The sequence below is a fragment of the Kryptolebias marmoratus genome, linkage group LG14, assembly GCF_001649575.2.
Source record: "Kryptolebias marmoratus isolate JLee-2015 linkage group LG14, ASM164957v2, whole genome shotgun sequence".
Classification (NCBI taxonomy): Eukaryota; Metazoa; Chordata; class Actinopteri; order Cyprinodontiformes; family Rivulidae; genus Kryptolebias; species Kryptolebias marmoratus.
Genome location: NC_051443.1, coordinates 18428586 through 18446787, shown reverse-complemented (window position 1 = coordinate 18446787; position 18202 = coordinate 18428586). Strand labels below are relative to the sequence as shown.

The 18202-nt window shown below is 39.4% G+C and overlaps 2 protein-coding genes across 2 annotated transcripts; one reads left to right on the top strand and one right to left on the bottom strand.

The window, feature by feature from the left end:
* Window positions 1-327: 327 nt before the first annotated feature.
* rbp4l (retinol binding protein 4, like) lies at window positions 328-2183 on the bottom strand. The gene is made up of 5 exons (XM_017410474.2): window positions 2054-2183; window positions 1647-1773; window positions 1416-1552; window positions 916-1028; window positions 328-825 (listed from the first exon to the last, which is right to left on the bottom strand). Exons 2-5 carry the CDS (start codon window positions 1761-1763, stop codon window positions 602-604), a joined length of 591 nt encoding a protein of 196 aa, XP_017265963.1. The 5' UTR covers window positions 1764-1773; window positions 2054-2183; the 3' UTR covers window positions 328-601.
* Window positions 2184-5924: 3741 nt separating this feature from the next.
* pde6b (phosphodiesterase 6B, cGMP-specific, rod, beta) lies at window positions 5925-17886 on the top strand. Its single transcript, XM_017410416.3, has 23 exons — window positions 5925-7301; window positions 7407-7718; window positions 8899-9051; window positions 9688-9777; window positions 9909-10049; window positions 10142-10216; window positions 10625-10689; window positions 10870-10936; window positions 11033-11080; window positions 11168-11317; window positions 11506-11649; window positions 11840-11905; window positions 12047-12196; window positions 12270-12377; window positions 12521-12630; window positions 13941-14028; window positions 14141-14241; window positions 14352-14459; window positions 14532-14595; window positions 14741-14815; window positions 15037-15120; window positions 15308-15461; window positions 16354-17886. Exons 1-23 carry the CDS (start codon window positions 7143-7145, stop codon window positions 16404-16406), a joined length of 2565 nt encoding a protein of 854 aa, XP_017265905.1. The 5' UTR covers window positions 5925-7142; the 3' UTR covers window positions 16407-17886.
* Window positions 17887-18202: the final 316 nt, after the last annotated feature.

Sequence of the window (18202 nt, the reverse complement as noted above, 5' to 3'; positions counted from 1 at the left end):
TCAGGCTTCTGAGGGTGAAGGCAAAGCCCACCTTCATTTAAAGAAAAACTGGAGTGTTTTTAAATCAGTGGATAAATAGGTGTGTCTTTTTGTTAGGCAAAGCAGCAATATAACCTCCTGTTTTCTTTATGGTGCCAAAAAGATGTGCCCAGACGAGTTGTAAGTTTCCCCCCTTTAGAATTTTAATGAATGCCAAATTGTGCTTATTTCCTTTAAAAACATGATTTGTGTAATTATGTTAAATGATAATAATGATGAAAATAGTTCTGCTTAACTCTGTTGTTCTACACACTGATGGCTAGAGAAGAAACTTGGATACTTTTCAAACATGTTTGTTAGAAAAAAAGAAAATCTTTATTTTAAGTTTTACGTTCACTGAACACTCCACTGCAAACAGATGATTTAAGGATGAGTGAATTAGGATGAAGAGAAGGAAACAAACAAAGAGGGATTTTAAATCCACATCAGTTATTTTTCTGTCATACTCTATCACGCACAGATTGATTTTCTCTCACGCACGCACACTTTGACTCTCCCTCCTGCTTTTAAACCATTTCTACTGCAGCTGGCTGCCGCACATTCTCTCTCTCTCTCTCTCTGTTCAGCAGGCTCCTGACTGCAGGACGGGCTGAAACTGTCCGGCCATGCAGATCTCCTCCTGTTTCTGACGGACGACGCGCTGGATTGCGGGGGGAAGGCCCCGGGCGTTCCTGGAGAACACGAGAGCGTAGCCGTCCTCACAGCTGCCGTCATCTTTCAGGGTGCGGCAGGCATAGGTGATGGCGTAGTTGTCGTAGTCGGTGTCGATCACCCAGTAGTTGTCCCCTGGTGGGAGAGAGAAGAGGAGCGTGAGGAGGAAGGACGCACAGATGTGAGAAAGAAGTGTGTGTGTGAGTGTGTGTGGGGGGATCTTACCTCCGCTGGAGAGGTAGCTGGCCAGACCCTGGTAGTTCATGAACATCTTTCCAGGCAAGTTGGGGTCAGGGACGGAGTACTGAGCAGCCATGTCTGCACACACAACCCAGAAGCTGCAAAACAATGAGAGAAATCACAAATTTACAAAGTGCAAAATGGTAAATGAGTCAACCGATGCAAGAGGAGGCCAGTCACAGCAAAGTTTTAGTCTATAATCTGCAGAAATTCAGATTCCAAACCCTCATTATTGTGTAATGAGCTTTTCTGTTCTGTTTCTTCCTAATCGTTTCCTAATCCAGGGAAAACCCTGCAACTAATGCTGCTCAGAATGTTGTTCTAAAACAAACAAAAAAAACTGAACCTTTATGTTCCAACTCTTTTGATTGAACATAAACACATCAAGAGCAAGTGTTTAAAGTGAGAGGATGCTAGTTAGATCCTTTTAACATGTGTTTCACAGCACTGGGGATGTAAAATCATTTCTGTAAGCTCCAACTTACCCAAACAGAGTGACCCGTCCCCGGGAGGAGGCGGTCATGGAGCCGTCATCATCGATGGTGTACTCAGCTGAGATGTTGTCCTGCAGGAACAGTCCCTCCGGGTCTTTCTTCTGCAGAGCGTACCACTTCCCGGCATACTGCAGAGAAAAAGAAAGCGAGGAGAACAACAATCAGACATGCCTTCGGCCTTTTTTAAAGTAAATGCTGATTTCAGCGGCGTGTGGTCCTCACCCTCTTGGGGTCGAAGTCTTCTTTGACGGAGAAGCTGTCCACGATACAGGAGGCGGACAGACAGAGTTCCACGCAGGACACAAGGACCAACAGCAGGCACAGCTTAGAGGATCCCATTCTGGAAGAGCTTTAAATTTACAAGCATACGTTTAATCATCTGAAACCAAAACTACACTGTCTTCCAAAGTACACCATAATTGTTTTAATTCTAACACCATGATGGCATCAGATTAAGGAACTGAGTTATATGTCAGAAAATCTGAATATCGTTAGAGGACTAAAGCAGTTACTTCCAAAATATGACAATCAGAAAGCAGCTTTTGTTTAGTATTATAATCTGACTGTTTCTACAGAAATGATTTTAAAAATAAATAGCAAATTGTCTTTATAAAGATGCAACATCTTACCTGTTTGGGGTTAAAGTAGCAGCAGTGGTTGAAATGAAAGTTCTGGCTGTGTTTCTTCACCAGATTGGGTCGTGTTTCGGCCGCTGCCTTTATATATGCGCCCAACAGACAAGCTTACGGCTGATTTTCATTGCTTGGAACTAAATAAGGTACTTAAATCTAGAGGTAATCTTGTTGGGTTGAAATCCTTACCGTAATCTGGCCTCTATGTTCAAACCCGCCAAGACTTACGATAAAAACAATCAGACCTTTATGTAAGTGACTGTAGAACAGGCGCACCACCGCAGGCAAATTAAACGTTATTTTAAACTCGTATGAGCATGCACATGTCAAACTGGAACAAATGTTGTGTGTTGATATTAAAAAATTAAATGCTTCTAGAAACGACACATCCGTTGCCTCTATCAGGACAAACACAAAACTCCCATAAAGGTTTAGTTGATTAACACTGTTTGTAAACCAGACAAATAAACTGTGTTTATTCACAAGATTTGTTCCCTGTATATCTCAGGCTTGTCGGGTAATATCTGAAACAGAAGTGTTTTTAAAACAAGAATTTTCCATCTGAGAAAAAAAGATATAACCCCTGTCTACATTCTGGATATTTTTTTAAACAAATACTGCATCTCTAGGTGATGAGAACATCGTCACTGCCATTTTCAAAGCTTGGAACTAACTCTACACTTTCATTTTAATTGAGAAAAACCTTAAAGCGATATTAGAATGCAAATATAAAATATGCTTAGCCTGACAAAAGATTCCCCCAGAACAGTTCACAGCTCTTTCTTTTTAATATACAGAATTTACAATTTCCTCTCAGTTATTAACCACCACAGCCAACCATCAAGGTTTAGCGGCGACAGAATCAGGATAAAATAAGACATATGTTAAAAAAAACAACAGAAACGGCCTTATTGTTGTTTTGGTTTCTGATGGCGGGCATGCTGCGTTAAAAGCTCAGTTTCTGGAGTTTACAAGAACACACCAAAAACCAAGGTTCAAAAATGTTTTTACTTTGGATTTTTTTTTTGATGCATTCATAATCCCCTCGTTTATGGGTTTAGTGTCCCTGCAAGAAGGCACAAAGTAGAGTTTAATTTGCGAATCAGAGCAGCTCTGTAACAGTGACACAGCAGAAAATGTGTCTTTTAAGCTTCAAACTTCAAAAAGCTGATCTTTTCACAGTTTTGATTATTGTAACAACTCATGGGAGTGAGAGCGGGTTATTTTCAGACACCTTCAGGGAGGTTCAGGAGCAGAATAATACATGTTAACGTGACCGCTCAGATAGCAGAAGGTGCTTTAGGGGCACAGGTGAACACTATTGTTGGTTGGGAGAATAAATAGATGTAGACGGCTACGTAATGTTATCTTTTGGTTAAGCAACAAGCTGTAATCCTTTAAGACGTAGTCAGTAAACACAACCAGATAATACAGTTAGATAATTAGATTTTTAAAGTGTTTTAAATGTGGATCCTGTTCTTACGAAAACAGTTTTTATAAAAATGAACGAGGGACGCCCTCAGCATCAGTGAACTGTATCTTTGTGAAGTTTTCCACACGGTAGTTCCCATAAATATATACGTATTTATATGAATTTACATATAAATATGTACTCTTATTTCCTGGATTAACTCTTCTGGATTAATTCTCGATGGAGGACTGTTTCATGTAATAGCAGGCAGAGAACACAGAGAAGTCAGTCAAGACAAGTGAGCTATTTTTTTTCCACTGACGGCGCTTCTGCGTAATAATCCTACTTGCAGAGCCTGAAATAGATCATTTACAAAAGAGGGAGACGCAATTCACCATTTTATCTCCTAAATATAAACACCTTTACCTAAATATAGAGTCAGTTTAACATGTAACGTGGAGTTATTGTTGTTTTAACACAATTTGAAGCTATTAATGTGGATTTTTTAATTTGTCAGTATTTACAAGATAGAGAAATAAGTGAAATATGGTATTTCATCAACTATCAAAGCAGAATTATTATTCTGAAGGCACCCACTGGTACCACAATAAGGGTAGTTTTGGGTACTTTGATGGGTTTTTTACACTGTTTTCCTGCCTGGTTTTGTCCCTTTTTTATTCAGTCGTTATGGATATGGAGTTGAGTTCAAAATAAATCGGTTTGACATATAATGCATGTAAGAATGAAGGCAATTTGTTGATTTTAGTAAAAAAGAGGACCTTTCTGTTTGGACTTAGGGCTTGAAAAGATTTATGCCTAACACACTCACAATATATGAGCAAGCTCACTTGGTCAAGATAATAGCAACAGTTGTATTCATAGAGTTTGGTTGTGTTGTCAGTCTGTTAAAACATCAAGGTCTGTGACTCACATGTGAATATTTAAACTCTAGGTTATAAGCCTGAAGCTCTCCAGGTAGTTTTCAGAAGAAAGGTGAAACATCTTCAAGATCTAAATCATGAAGTTTAGTTGAGGACCTCATCCGTGTGTCTGTTGCCACCTGCTGGTGTCTGTCAGCACTGCAGCTTAGGAGAATCAAGACGATCATTGTGGTGCAGCTAAAAAACAGTAAGAACATAGCTTTGCTCACAGTTGATCCTTTAAAACAGGGGTCTCCAATCCTGGTCCTCGAGGGCTGCCATCCTGCATGTTTTACTTGTTTCTCTGCTCCAACACATCTGATTTGAATCAATGGGTGATTAACAGGCTTCTGCAGGACACGAAGAGGTGATTTAACCACTGAATCAGGTGTGTTGGAGCAGAGAAAGAAGTAACACATGCAAGATAGTGACCCTCGAGGACCAAGATTGGACACCCCCTGGTTTAGCCATTTTAAAAGCTTAATTTATGACATTAATAGCCCTATTTTCTTAAGTGTAGCCACCAGTAATTAAAAAATGGACTCCACCCAAATATTACATGGATAACAGATGCAGGATAGTGCCCCTCGAGGACCAGGATTGGAGATCACTGCTTTAAAATGTAAAGATGAGTTTCCATTTTCCAGCTCTATTATTAAAATAGCTTTAGATAGCTGTACGTGTAATGATATGGACATTAGCTACTGAAATACTTGTGTCATGATAGACAAAGCCACAGACTGGCATTTAGGGTTTCAAGCAAATTACCCCAACAAATATTGGGCAGACATTTACAAAATTGATTACACATGATCAACATGAACTCTATGGTCTTTTATCTACGATTCGGTCACATTTAAGATAGGTTCAGTTCTTTTACCAGCAGCCGAATACCTACAAAACTAAACACAGCCCCTTTAATTTAGCCTTGCTTTGCTAATCTTTATAATCTCTCTGTTAAGCAACGTGCTAACACAAACTGAGGTGACAGGCATTACTGCTAACATTAGCATGTATGCATATTAGTCTTTCAGCTCATTCAACTCAGTGTAAAGTTGCTAAACGATGTTTCTAAAAACCTCATTTTTGCTTAAAACTTTTTCCACGTGTGAGTAATTTGCAGGGTTTAAAAACCTGCATTTGATGCCAAATCCTAATCTCTTGTTCTAATCTTATTATTTCACTGCTCAAATCTCTATGAATGGTGGGCAAGAGAATTCAAACAAACACGCACGTTTCCCAATCTGAAGGTGTGAGCATTGCTGCACTTTAGGCATGCTTAAAACAAAGATTTTTCTTTTTTAAGTAGGGTTCAGTGGAAAGCTATAACTTGTAAATATCTTACTTGCTGTGAACGACTTCAGTTTAGACAAATAGAGTTTAAACTCACAAGCTGATGGCTTGTCTGAGTAGAGGTAAAACCAAAGTGGGTTAGAACAACTATAATCTCAAAAACTGCCTTGAGGTTCATGCAGATGTCTCGGCCCCGCTCCGACTAGCTGTGAGCTCTTCGGTTTGGTGAGAATTCATCTCTGTTTCTTCAAACTGAGGTCCTTCACAGAACTATCTACAGCTGGTAAGGTGTTAATTGCAAATTTGCATCAAAGCCATAAAAAAAGTGCACATAACAATTAAAGCAGCGCTAACTCTATGCGAGAAAATAACTCCCTTTCACGCATCAAATTCAACATGTTCTCATAGTGTGAGGAACAGCTTGGCCACAAACTCACACACACTTTCACACACTCGTCTCAGAGCTGTCGGTATCCATTATAGTGGCAGAAGATTATCTATCTGACCTTTCGTTTAAGGTCTTTATGTAGCTTTATTCTAGACAGGTCCTCTTGGCTCTGAATGAAAGGATTAATTTTCCTTTAGAGGTGTAGAACATCTCTGTTTTTTAAATTTTTTTTTTTTTTACTGCCATTTAGGCCGCAATAAAGATTTATGAGGAGAAAGACAGACAGTTGGGGTGCTGAGATAACTAGTAGGTGTTCCTACTAAACAGGGCTTATGCTAGAGAAGGTCCTCTTTAATGAGGACTTAAAGAGCTTGTACACGTACACCTTAAAGACAGGAAGAAAAGAAGGGCAAAACAGCTGATATGAAAAGATGTTTTTATCACATTTTGTTGATTTTAATTTGGATTCAACTGCATCGTAAGTTTTTTAAAAGACACATTTAATCCTGCAGCTGCTTTTCGAAATATTCTTCTCCACAACGAGACATTTGAGTGTTTTTTGTTTTTTTTCCAGTTTTACCGCCAATAAGAGAACCCCATTTTGGTGGTAAGATCAGATTTTGATGTGAATGAGCTATTGAACACAGGATCCTTTGGCCCACATATACGTTACTACATGGTCAGCTGATGAGTTTAGCACAGACAGATCCCTGCTAACCTTCAGCACTATCTGCTGATGACTGAGGGATTGTTTGGATTCAACCCTTTGCCTCAGGGATCTCCCTCTTGTAGTCTGCTCATCCGACTAACTCTGGAGGGGATTATTTTTTGTTTTATACCTGCATTTGAATGTGTCCACCTCTCTTTTCCTCCTTTTTGTCCTTCGAGTAAGATGAGTTCCTTTTTTCAGGATATAAAGCAAATGGAAAAAGTAATCTGTGCATAAACTTTGTTCGGGTGAACTTTGGAGAATTTGGAGGTCGCTCCTTTAGAGCTGTGTTGGAGCTACATCACTGAGCCAAAGAGGGACAAGACAGGGAACATTTGGCGGGAGAGAAGGAAGAAGGAGCCATCATGGGTGTGCAAAAAGAAGACGTGGAAAAGTTCCTTAAAGAAAACCCTGAGTTTGCTCGAAAGTACTTTGCCAAAAAGTTGAGCCCTTCTGTTATATCAAAGGTATCAGGGCTCCAGGAGAAACAGATCGACTTTGGACACTTTCAAGAACTAAGTCAGGTAAACGACACCTTTCAGTTTCTTATTTATTGAAACAAACATGGACACAGACAATGATATGAAATCACTAAAAGGATTCACATTTTTCTCTTTTTTTTTTCCAAGGTTGAAGAAAGCCGAATAATGTACGACCTGATCAAAGACATGCAAGAGAACGTCAACATGGAAAAAGTGGTCTTCAAAATCCTGAAGAGACTCAGCGCCCTCATCCACGCCGACCGCTGCAGCCTGTTCATGTACCGGCAGCGGAACGGCATCGGAGAGCTCGCCACGAGGCTCTTCAACGTCAGCAAGGACTCGGTGCTGGAAGACTGCGTGGTGCCACCGGACTCCGAGATCGTCTACCCCCTGGACATGGGAATAGTTGGCAACGTGGCCCTCACCAAAAAGACTGTTAACATCAAAGATGTCAAACAGGTAAACGGAAGCAGGGCGGCAGTCAGCGCAAACATGAGACACCAATGAGAATAAGCTAAAGAATGGGGTGCAGATATTTGTCTGGACCTCTGTTTGTGAGGGTGCAGTACCTGATAGCACCACCGGGTGACGTCACCACATTCACTTCCCAAGTCTAACTCAGTAGTTTTAACCAGCTGCTGATAGAATAACAGCAAGAGATATTAGACAAAAAAAAATAAAAAAAAAAACAAAAAAACAACACATCTATGGCTCCAGTCATCACTTAAACTGTTTATTTCTTTAAGGTTTATGTGAAAGCTACTTTATAAACTTTGTTTGCATTACACAATTATTTGCATAGAATTTTATAGCTTTTGCAAGCACAATTTGCAGGGCATTTTTGGCAGAAATACCATATTCCTGCTGGAATAACTTGTAACATGAAACTCATAACAATTTAAGGGTTTATAAACAAGCATTTTTATTTGTCAATATGAAATTTTTGAGACTGGAGTTGTTTAAAGACAGCAGCGATCCGCTTTCATCTTGGCTCTACTCGAAACAATCAGTAGCTCTGCAGTTCAGTCACAATTAAGCTTCATTTCTCCAAACTGAAGTCGCTCAAGGAGCTATCTACAGCAGGTTATATACTTATTGTTCATAACTTTTCTACAGGACACCACTTCAAAAGATCTGTACTTCCACCTTAAGAGTTTAAAGGTCTCCACTTGTTCATATTGAGATGGTATTTGTACACCTGAGCTGAGGGTTTATACCATGTAGTCAGTGAATCTGTGATTTTTTTCATGAATCATACATGTTTTAATCAAAAACTTATTGTTTATAAACCAGTCAGAGAGGAGTTAGCCCCTCACAGCTGCTGTATACTTGACCAAGCGTGGGTGTTAATCCCCTTGTCAGACTTAATCCATTTATTTTCAGATCCCATCAGCCTTTGCTGTAGCTGTGGATTAGACGCCTCTGGCATTTAGTCAGCAGGAATCTAAAACAGATCAAAACTAGTTTGCTTCACTTTCTTATAGCATATTCATAATAAGACAAATCAGCCATAATATTTACATTTATGATTGTAGTGCTGGCACCTGTTGTGCAACAGTAGTATTAAACTTTTTTTTTTGCAAATCATCGAAAATAATTCTTGCTAAGCACGTATGTGTTTTTTCTTTCTGTTTTTTAGAGCCAGCACTTCAGCTCATTTGTAGATGAACTCACAGAGTACCAGACCAGGAACGTTCTGGCCACGCCCATCCTCAACGGCAAAGACATGGTGGCCGTGATCATGGCTCTGAACAAGACCTCAGGACCGCATTTCACCGCAGAGGATGAAGACGTGAGTTCTGAGTACACAAAGCACACAGCCGAGGCCTCAAAATGGAAGTATTTGCATTAACAAGTTGGATTTGGGTGTCTCCCTTTGCCTTACAGACGAAGGTATTGAAGTGATTTTGTCTCGTAGCAGGTTTATGATGTGGTCTTTAGTTTATCCAAAACAAAACATCCTGTTTGTTACTTCAATAAGAGGGGAATTCTCATATTAGAACAGAGAACAAAACAAGAAGTTAGAGGGATAATAAAGCATATCTTATGTGAAAAATTATCATGTTCACATATTAAACACAGAAAATTGGAAACATCAATGTGGGTTTCTTTCCTAAAATCAAAATGTTACAGCTGTATTTTAATTTAATTCCATTTTATTGTATCGTTTCAAGTTTAATTCAACCTTTGCTTAAGTCACATAAAAAACTATGAGTGTAATAGGCATTAAAAGTTTCTACCTATCTGGCAGTACATAATATAAAAGAAATTAACCCAACCAACAAAGAAGCAATTACCCAGTGAATAGAAACTAGTGCATATTAAATTTGTGGGTTTCAATCTAAATGGTTAAGTAGTTTAACATTTTTGTTATAATATCAGAGGTTTGGTGGGGTTGTGTGATTTCTTTTCCTGTTTGTGTTTTCAGCTCTTCTTAAAATATCTGAAAATTGCCAGTCTGAACCTAAAGATCTTCCACTTGAGTTACCTCCACAACTGTGAGACACGTAAAGGACAGGTATCCCGTTTTAAAGCTTGTCCTCTTGTTCCGAGGTTTTGATATAAATCCAGAGATGCTGCGTTACTGTTCATGGACTATGGGATGAATTTCGATGCACTATTTAGCTCCCTTTTTGTTTTGTTTCCCAGTTGCTGCTGTGGTCGGCTAACAAGGTGTTCGAGGAGCTGACGGATATCGAGCGACAGTTTCACAAAGCCTTGTACACGGTCCGAGCCTACCTCAACTGTGACCGCTACTCTGTGGGTTTACTAGACATGACAAAGGAAAAGGTAGAGTATCTTTTTTTTATGTTCTTCAGCCTTAGTTTGAGCTTGTGGATTCATTGCCATAAAATGAACGACTGGTGTCCATCTCCTTCCAGGAATTCTTTGACGTCTGGCCCGTTTTGATGGGCGAGCAGCCGCCTTACTCTGGCCCTGTCACTCCTGACGGCAGGGTACGAGCTTTTGCTTAATTCTTTGGCATTATTATTATTATTCATCCTCTGTTTTTTAATCCATTCAAATTCAGCCACCACCATGAAAGGCGGGTGTGTGTTTGTCTGTCTGTTAGCAAAAGTAATTGTTGGATGTACATCGATTCAAGATGGCCACCACTGCTAATCAGTCTTAGTAAACACAAAAACTGCTAAAGCTTAGTCAGTTTTACAGATACTGAAGTAAGAGTTGGTGTGGTAGTAGCTGAGAGTCGTCCCCAACATGTACTGTGAGCATTAAGATATCAAACAAACTTTGTTTAAACCATTTGGCATGCAAGATGGCGGATGATATGCTCTCCTTCCAGGAATTCTGCTTTCTTTTTTATACGCTTATTGTCTCTTATTTTAGTTTCTTTCTTCTTGTAGGAGGTAATTTTCTACAAAGTGATTGACTACATCTTGCATGGCAAAGAAGACATCAAAGTAATACCGTAAGAGAAACCATTTTCTTTTTTACATTGACCTTTGTGTGGGAATTTATTGATTTATTTAAGACGTGAAAATGGACTGGTGTCAATCAGTGTTTTAACTAATTCGTGAGTGAGCAAATGACAGCTCAGACCTAATCTGCGTTCATGTCTGCTAACGGGCCTCTTGCTCTTTTGTCACAGAAATCCACCTGCGGATCACTGGGCCTTGAGCAGCGGCCTGCCCACTTATGTTGCAGAGAGCGGTTTTGTAAGTCTCCTTTTATTCCTTTGCAGTGAGCTGCAGAATCACTCAGGGCCACATTCATACATGAACTCATCCTTCTGCTCTCTTTCTGCTCCTCAGATTTGTAACATTATGAATGCAGCTGCTGATGAGACGTTTCACTTTCAGGTGAGAAGCTTCTTTACTGTTAGCTACACCGAGGGTTTTATAAAGAGACTTGCAGCGTGAGTCACGGTTCCTTTTGTCTCGCTGCAGACAGAGGCGCTGGACGACAGTGGCTGGACCATCAAAAACGTTCTGTCACTCCCGATTGTCAACAAGAAAGAAGAAATCGTTGGTGTGGCAACGTTTTACAACAGAAAAGATGGAAAACCTTTTGATGATCACGATGAGCAGCTCATGGAGGTAATGTTAGGCTGACTTCAGATGGTTGAATACTTTTCTCCACTTGGAACAGATAACATAGCTACTCACACTATCATATTTTTACAGAAAAATTGTAGAACGCGCTTTCTATCGGTTTGTCAATAATCATGTCCTGATATATTTACAGAAGGATAAGTGTATGATGTTTATTTTTTTCTGATTCTCAGGCTTTGACTCAGTTCCTGGGATGGTCAGCTCTGAATACGGACACTTACGACAAGATGAACAAGCTCGAGAACCGGAAAGACATCGCTCAAAACATGGTTCTCTATCACGTCAAATGTCGGGATGATGAGATCCAGAATATTCTGGTCAGTGCTGTCTTTGATGATCTAAAACAAAGTTTCTAACCAAGAAAACACAGCAGAAACAAATTGGTTCTGCTGGAAAAGTCAGGATTATTCCAGTGTTTTTCATCAAAGTCCTTTCTCAGAACAGCCAGTTATTATTTCTTTGGTAAGTTTCAATATGCAACCTTAGGGTTTCTTCCATGTCTTGTAGAACACAAGAGATGTCTACGGCTGTGAACCCCAAGAGTGTGAAGAAGAGGAGCTTCTCGAAATCCTGGTATTGCCTAAACTTATGTACTTGGGTGTCCAAGTACACAAGTTTTCTGTGGTTCTAAGTGTAAAACTGTACGTTTAGGAACTGTTCCTTTGCCAGTATCATGTACCTACATGGTCTTTTTCTTTCACACCCACCTTTCAGAAAAAAGACCTGCCTCCACTGATCAAGAAGTTTGAGATCTACGAGTTCCGCTTTTCAGATTTCAACTGCACGGAGATGGAGCTGGTGAAGTGCGGGATCCAGATGTACTACGAAGTCGGCGTGGTCAAGAAATTTCAGATCCCGCAAGAGGTAAGGCCGACGCACGCGTGTGCAACATTTCTTTCGAACGGTTCAGGAAATCACTTGTTGGTTCTCCTCTCAGGTGCTGGTTCGTTTCATGTACTCGATCAGTAAAGGCTACAGGAAAATCACTTACCACAACTGGCGCCATGGATTCAACGTGGGCCAGACCATGTTCACGCTATTAACAGTATGAGTTTATTCTAATTACCTCCAGTACCAGTAGATTTATATTATTTATTGTTGCAGTTTGTGTGAGAAAAGGGATTAAAAGAAACATCATAATTAAAGATTTCTAAATTGTATACATTTTTTGTGCCTTTACGCTTTCAGACAGGACATCTGAAGCGATACTACACGGACCTGGAGGTGATGGCTATGATTACTGCTGGTTTCCTGCATGATATTGACCACAGGGGGACAAACAATTTGTACCAAGTCAAGTAAGTGGAACCAGCCCTGTAATTCATACAATCTAATAGACTATTGTTTTATCCACTTAAAGGTCCTGTAAACAACTGCTAGTTACTGAAATACAACTCATATAAGCATTTTCATTGTTGGCGCAAACTTCAGTTCAAAGAATTTCTCTTAATCTTGGGAGGGGTGGATGTATAACACAGGTATGTGAAGTTCTTTCAACCAAGATCAGCCAGAATCTCGAGGCTGTTACATGAAAAAGTGTTTTTTTCCCCACTTCTTGGTTGTTTATTAAAAAAACACTTTTTGCTTCTTCCTGGTTGAGTTTAGGGAATTGTACTACTTGATTAGAGTTAGAAAAACATTACGTTGTAGGCTAAATCTAGTTTGCTGCAGTGCCTTTGTGACAAGACTATGTGAGGATATTGTTTTTGTTTTTTTTAACATTACATTATATTGAAATTACTTTATTCATTTCCTGGCTTATTGTATTCAATAAAACTACCATTTTAGGGTTGTAAATCAAAATGTACTTAGGATGGGTGGAAATAGAACATAGTGTAGCTGAAATAAAATTTAAATCCTATATGTTTAAAGAACCCATTTTCAACACATCACAGGTTATTTTCTAAGTCAGCAGTTTCAGCTCTACTGCTGTTTGTACAAAATTGGTGATGTTTTTTTGATGTTTTTTTTTTCAGTGCTTTAAATCCTGAGTAAATTAATAAACTACTCATTGATAGTCTCTGTGTTTACACCAGTCTTCACCTTCGTCTTTAATAGTCCTGTAATTTATTTTATTTTGTGCAAGTGCAAAAATTATTCTGACAAACTCAGTGAAACCCTTGAACACCCCATGTAATATTTGGGTGGAGTCCATTTTTTAATTACTGGTGGCTACACTTAAGAAAATAGGGCTATTATTGTCATAAATTAAGCTTTTAAAATGGCTAAACCAGGGGGTGTCCAATCTTGGTCCTCGAGGGTCACTATCCTGCATGTTTTACTTCTTTCTCTGCTCCAACACACCTGATTTGGTGGTTAAATCACCTCTTCATTCTGCAGAAGCCTGTTAATCACCCATTGATTCAAATCAGGTGTGTTGGAGCAGAGAAACAAGTAAAACATGCAGGATAGTGACCCTCGAGGACCAGGATTGGAGACCACCTGGGCTAAACAATCAAAATTTGCCAAAACAAAATGTAATGTGGTCAGTTTTTGATCTGTTTGGATTGCTATTGTCTCCTAATGTTCTCATACTGACGATACTGTAACAGATGAAAGTCTTAAGGTTAAACTGGCTGATATTTGAAGACTTTGTTTACTCCAACAGGTCTGGTAATCCTCTGGCCAAGTTACACGGCTCCTCCATCCTGGAACGACACCATCTAGAGTTTGGAAAGTTCCTTCTGTCCGACGAGGTAAAGGTGGCGTTTTTAACTAAAACAAAATAAGAAGAGCTTAGCCTTATATGTCCATGAATTTACAGTCACTACATAAGGCTCGTCAACCTCTCTCCCCTTATATCTGCAGTCACTGAACATCTATCAGAACCTTAACAGGCGGCAAGTAGATCATGTCATTCATCTCACCGACATTGCCATCATTGCCACCGATCTGGCTCTTTATTTCAAGTCAGTGTGGTTTCTCGTTTCCTTTCCAAGTTTGTTCATTCATTAGGTTCTTGCTTTTTACAAAGAGAAAACAATAAAATGCGTTTTTTTTTCTTCTTGCACCGTCTCAGAAAGAGAACCATGTTCCAGAAGATTGTGGACCTCCGACACACATATGAAGACGAGAAGAAATGGGTGGATTTCATGTCTTTAGAAACAACCAGAAAGGAGATTGTCATGTGAGTACAGTGACCCCAGAGTTTGTTGAGCCTGTGCTGTCCGCTGAAACTGGAACTTCTTCGTCCTTTCAGGGCCATGATGATGACAGCGTGTGACCTGTCTGCTATCACAAAGCCCTGGGAGGTGCAGAGCAAGGTGAGGTGCACAAAAAAAAAAAAAAAAAAAGAACCGAGAAGAATGCCAAGTCGGTGTCACTAAGTGAACTAATATATTAGTAAATAAAGCATTTGAACTGGGCTTGTAAGCTGGTTCTGTGTGGATAACTGTTTGTGTCTTCCAGGTTGCCTTGTCTGTGGCTGCAGAGTTTTGGGAGCAGGGTGATTTGGAAAGGACAGTACTGGAACAACAACCCATTGTGAGTTACCAAGTTGGGATAAAAACAGATTGTTCTTAAGGTAGAACACACACATTGTAGCTGCTCAGGACCAGCAAACGGGTTTAGTAAATTTATAAACAGAAACTTGCCCAATAAAGTAAGAGGGATAGAGAACACATGAAGATAGTCAAGCTATGAGACTAATTTATTGGATCAATAAATTATGACAAATCATGATTTGATTCTGTCTCTGTCACCAGCCTATGATGGACAGAACCAAAGCAGCAGAGCTTCCTAAGCTGCAGTGTGGTTTTATTGATTTCGTCTGCACATTTGTCTATAAGGTAAAAGCTGCATTTCATGAATACTCAAAGCATGCTGTATTTTACTCTTTACTCTTTATTGTCTTTTCTGGCTTTCCTAACTCAAACTTCTGTGCAATTTCTGAATTGTGCAAATAATTCTGTCTTTTTAACATCAGCATTAATCCTTTCCTCTTACTTCTCTTGTTTTTCTATTAAATCTTTACAGGAGTTTTCTCGCTTCCACCCACAAATCCAACCTATGCTGGATGGTATTATTAACAACAGGAAGGAGTGGAATGCTAAAAAAGAGGAGTATGAGGCTAAACTGAAAGCTGTAGAGGAGGCGAAAAGTGCTAAAGAGGCGGCAGCACAAGCCAAAGGTACCGGGCTTCTTTAAACTCATCGCTTTTTACCAACGTGCAGACAAAACCTGCTGTTGTCTCACCCAGTGGACTTTCAGATATTTCCATTGTCATCACATGTAATTTGTGCATTTATCAGTTTTATAAATACTGCATACATTGCTGGCAAACATGAATATTGTTGCAATATTCATTCTAACAAAAACTCAGGGTACAAAAGTCAGATTTCGAAATGTAAATACACTTTTATAGTATTGAATATGTGTTGCTGAAAGTTATAAAATGGCTTCTTATCCTTTGTTATGTGGTCATGATTGACATGATGACAATGTTGGCTTTATTGACTTGGAATATGTTTGGAGGTGTAAAGGTGAGCAACCTGTAATTAACTGTAAGGCATGGGGATGGTAGTATTGTAATCTGGGACTGTTTTACTCTCAGTGATATTCAGAGATTGTAGAAAAGGGATGGGTTTCAGACTATTTGAATAAGTTAAAATAACCTAAAATGATGAACAACTTCTAGTTGAACAACAGATGTGTTTCAAGAAAACTGACATTTAATCTTCAGTCCTGACCTCAATCCTTTTCAAAAGAAGTGAACTGGTTCTGGAAACTAATTCTTTCCAATATTAAAGGCGAAATAGAAAATAATTCAAATGCTTGTTGATTTCTACCCAAACTGTTTGGTTAATATGTAAGGAACTAAAGGAAATATGACCAAATCTGAAGCATTTTCATCGCTGACTTTGAATAAATGAATTCCATAATGTACTGAACTGGCATTAATGTTCAGAAGAACGTAGGTAAACTTCCAACTGGAACTAAAAGCTGAACATTTAGTCCTCACTGCAGTGGGCTCCTGATTCATTTAAACTGATTCTTCTGTTTTATTATAATTTATCCAACAGCTGCTGCAAACAACCCCGGTGGTGGCGGCTCCAAGACCTGCTCTGTGTGCTAAGAGACCACAACCTTGTAGAAGGCTATAAACGTGTAAGTAGATGCTGGAGGTGGAGGGACTTCAGGAAGGTCTGAGAATCACAGTCAACACAACAGACTTACGGTCAAATAATGACATGTCAGAAATACGGACTGTAGGCTCATCCAAAGCACTGAAAACTAGTTCCAGTTAGAAAAAAAAACTGAACAAAGAGAGCTGTTCATCGAAAATAAATTAGTCTTTGTCTTCAAGAGAAGTTGAGAAGGTCTACCAAATATTAGTTTGGATTAAAGCAGGACATAATTCATTGATGTCACTGAAGATTCATTCTTGTATTTCAGATTTCTCTTCTGTTTGAAACATTTCCCTTGTTTATAATATTAGGTGCACTGAGTTTGATCAGTGTTTATGCTCTTATTATGAGTAACGTTTCATAAATGTACAGAAACTCACAAGTTCTTGTATATATATTTTCACTTTTCATTGTTTTTTTTTTCCAAAAAGCTTTTTTTTCGACTCAGCAAGCGTTACAAGACGCAAACTGTAAATACACTGTGTAGTAAATTATCCTTCTGTACAGTAAGTATTGTATTAGTTCAAACATTTTCATATATGGACCATAAATTGAAGATTTGTTTTAGATTCCGGTTTGATATAATTCTTCATTTTTATGTTCATCCCTTCCAGTCAAATGTTATTTACGAATGAAAAGTTTGTTTACCTTGACTGCAACCGACTAAATCTAGATTATTATGCTACAGTCATGAGGGCAGTTTATTATATGAATTATTCATGTGCAATAGACATGTACATTTACAATTTGTGAAGTCTGCAGATGCTTTTTCCGATGCCTTTATACAGCTAATACTTTGTGCATGCGTGAGAGAAAAAGTAGCCTCAGATAAATTTAGTTTTTCAAACTGTATTTTGAAATAAAAACAAGTTATATCAGGTGTATATATTATTGTGCTTTTTATCCATTGTTTTTGCCTGTTGTGAGCTGAAAGACAGACTTTACAGCTTTTCAGCAGCAGGACCAGCAAGTTCACTAAAATGGCTTTAAGGACTGAGCCGTGCTACAGAGACACCCCCAGTATTAGACATGGTGGGATCTGCAGAACAGAACTTATAACAACCCCTTGTTGTGTGACGTGCAAGGAAACCCAAAGAACGTGTAAACTACACCTGAACCCAGGACTGCGGCGCTGTCAGGCAGTAGCACTAACCACAGAACCACCCAGCTATTCCGTTAACCATCTTTGGAGACACAAAGCTGTTTCAGACAACATAAAGGAGCAACTCAGCTTTGTGTCACGACCTGTACAGACTGCCTCGATTCTTGTGAATATCCATCTTCTACTGCTTCTCCGTGATCGGATTGCGCAGGCAACAGGTCCAAGAGAGAAACCCAGACTTCCCTCCCCCAAGAGACACTCTCCAGCTCCTCCTGGGGGATCCCAAGGCATTCCCAAGCCAGAGAGGATACATAATCCCTCCAGAGAGTTGAGTCTGCCCTGTGGTCTCTTCCCAGTGGGACATACCCAAAAAATCTCCAAAAAGAGGCGTCCAGGAGGCCTCCTAATCAGATGCTCGAACCACTTCAGCTGACTCCTTTCTATGTGAAGGAGCAGCAGCTCTACTTCGAGCTCCCCCCGGGTGACGGAGCTCCTCACCTCATCTCTAAGGCTGAGCCCGGCCGCCCTACGAAGGAAGCTCATCTCAGCCGCTTGTATCATATTCTTGTAAATATGAAAAATATATTTTTCATGTCAAAATAGAGATGCTCATTTTGAATTTAGATACATTTGCAAACAAGT

Bases quoted from the DNA above. Each gene is read 5' to 3' on its own strand.
- rbp4l (XM_017410474.2), bottom strand. From the start codon at position 1,763: ATGGGATCCTCTAAGCTGTGCCTGCTGTTGGTCCTTGTGTCCTGCGTG. The intron at 1,553-1,646 runs GTGAGGACCACA...TTTTCTCTGCAG, and splicing joins AAGACTTCGACCCCAAGAGG to TATGCCGGGAAGTGGTACGC. The intron at 826-915 runs GTAAGATCCCCC...CTCTCCCACCAG, and splicing joins CAGCTACCTCTCCAGCGGAG to GGGACAACTACTGGGTGATC.
- pde6b (XM_017410416.3), top strand. From the start codon at position 7,143: ATGGGTGTGCAAAAAGAAGACGTGGAAAAGTTCCTTAAAGAAAACCCT. The intron at 10,690-10,869 runs GTAAGAGAAACC...CTTTTGTCACAG, and splicing joins GAAGACATCAAAGTAATACC to AAATCCACCTGCGGATCACT. The intron at 15,462-16,353 runs GTACCGGGCTTC...TTTATCCAACAG, and splicing joins GGCGGCAGCACAAGCCAAAG to CTGCTGCAAACAACCCCGGT.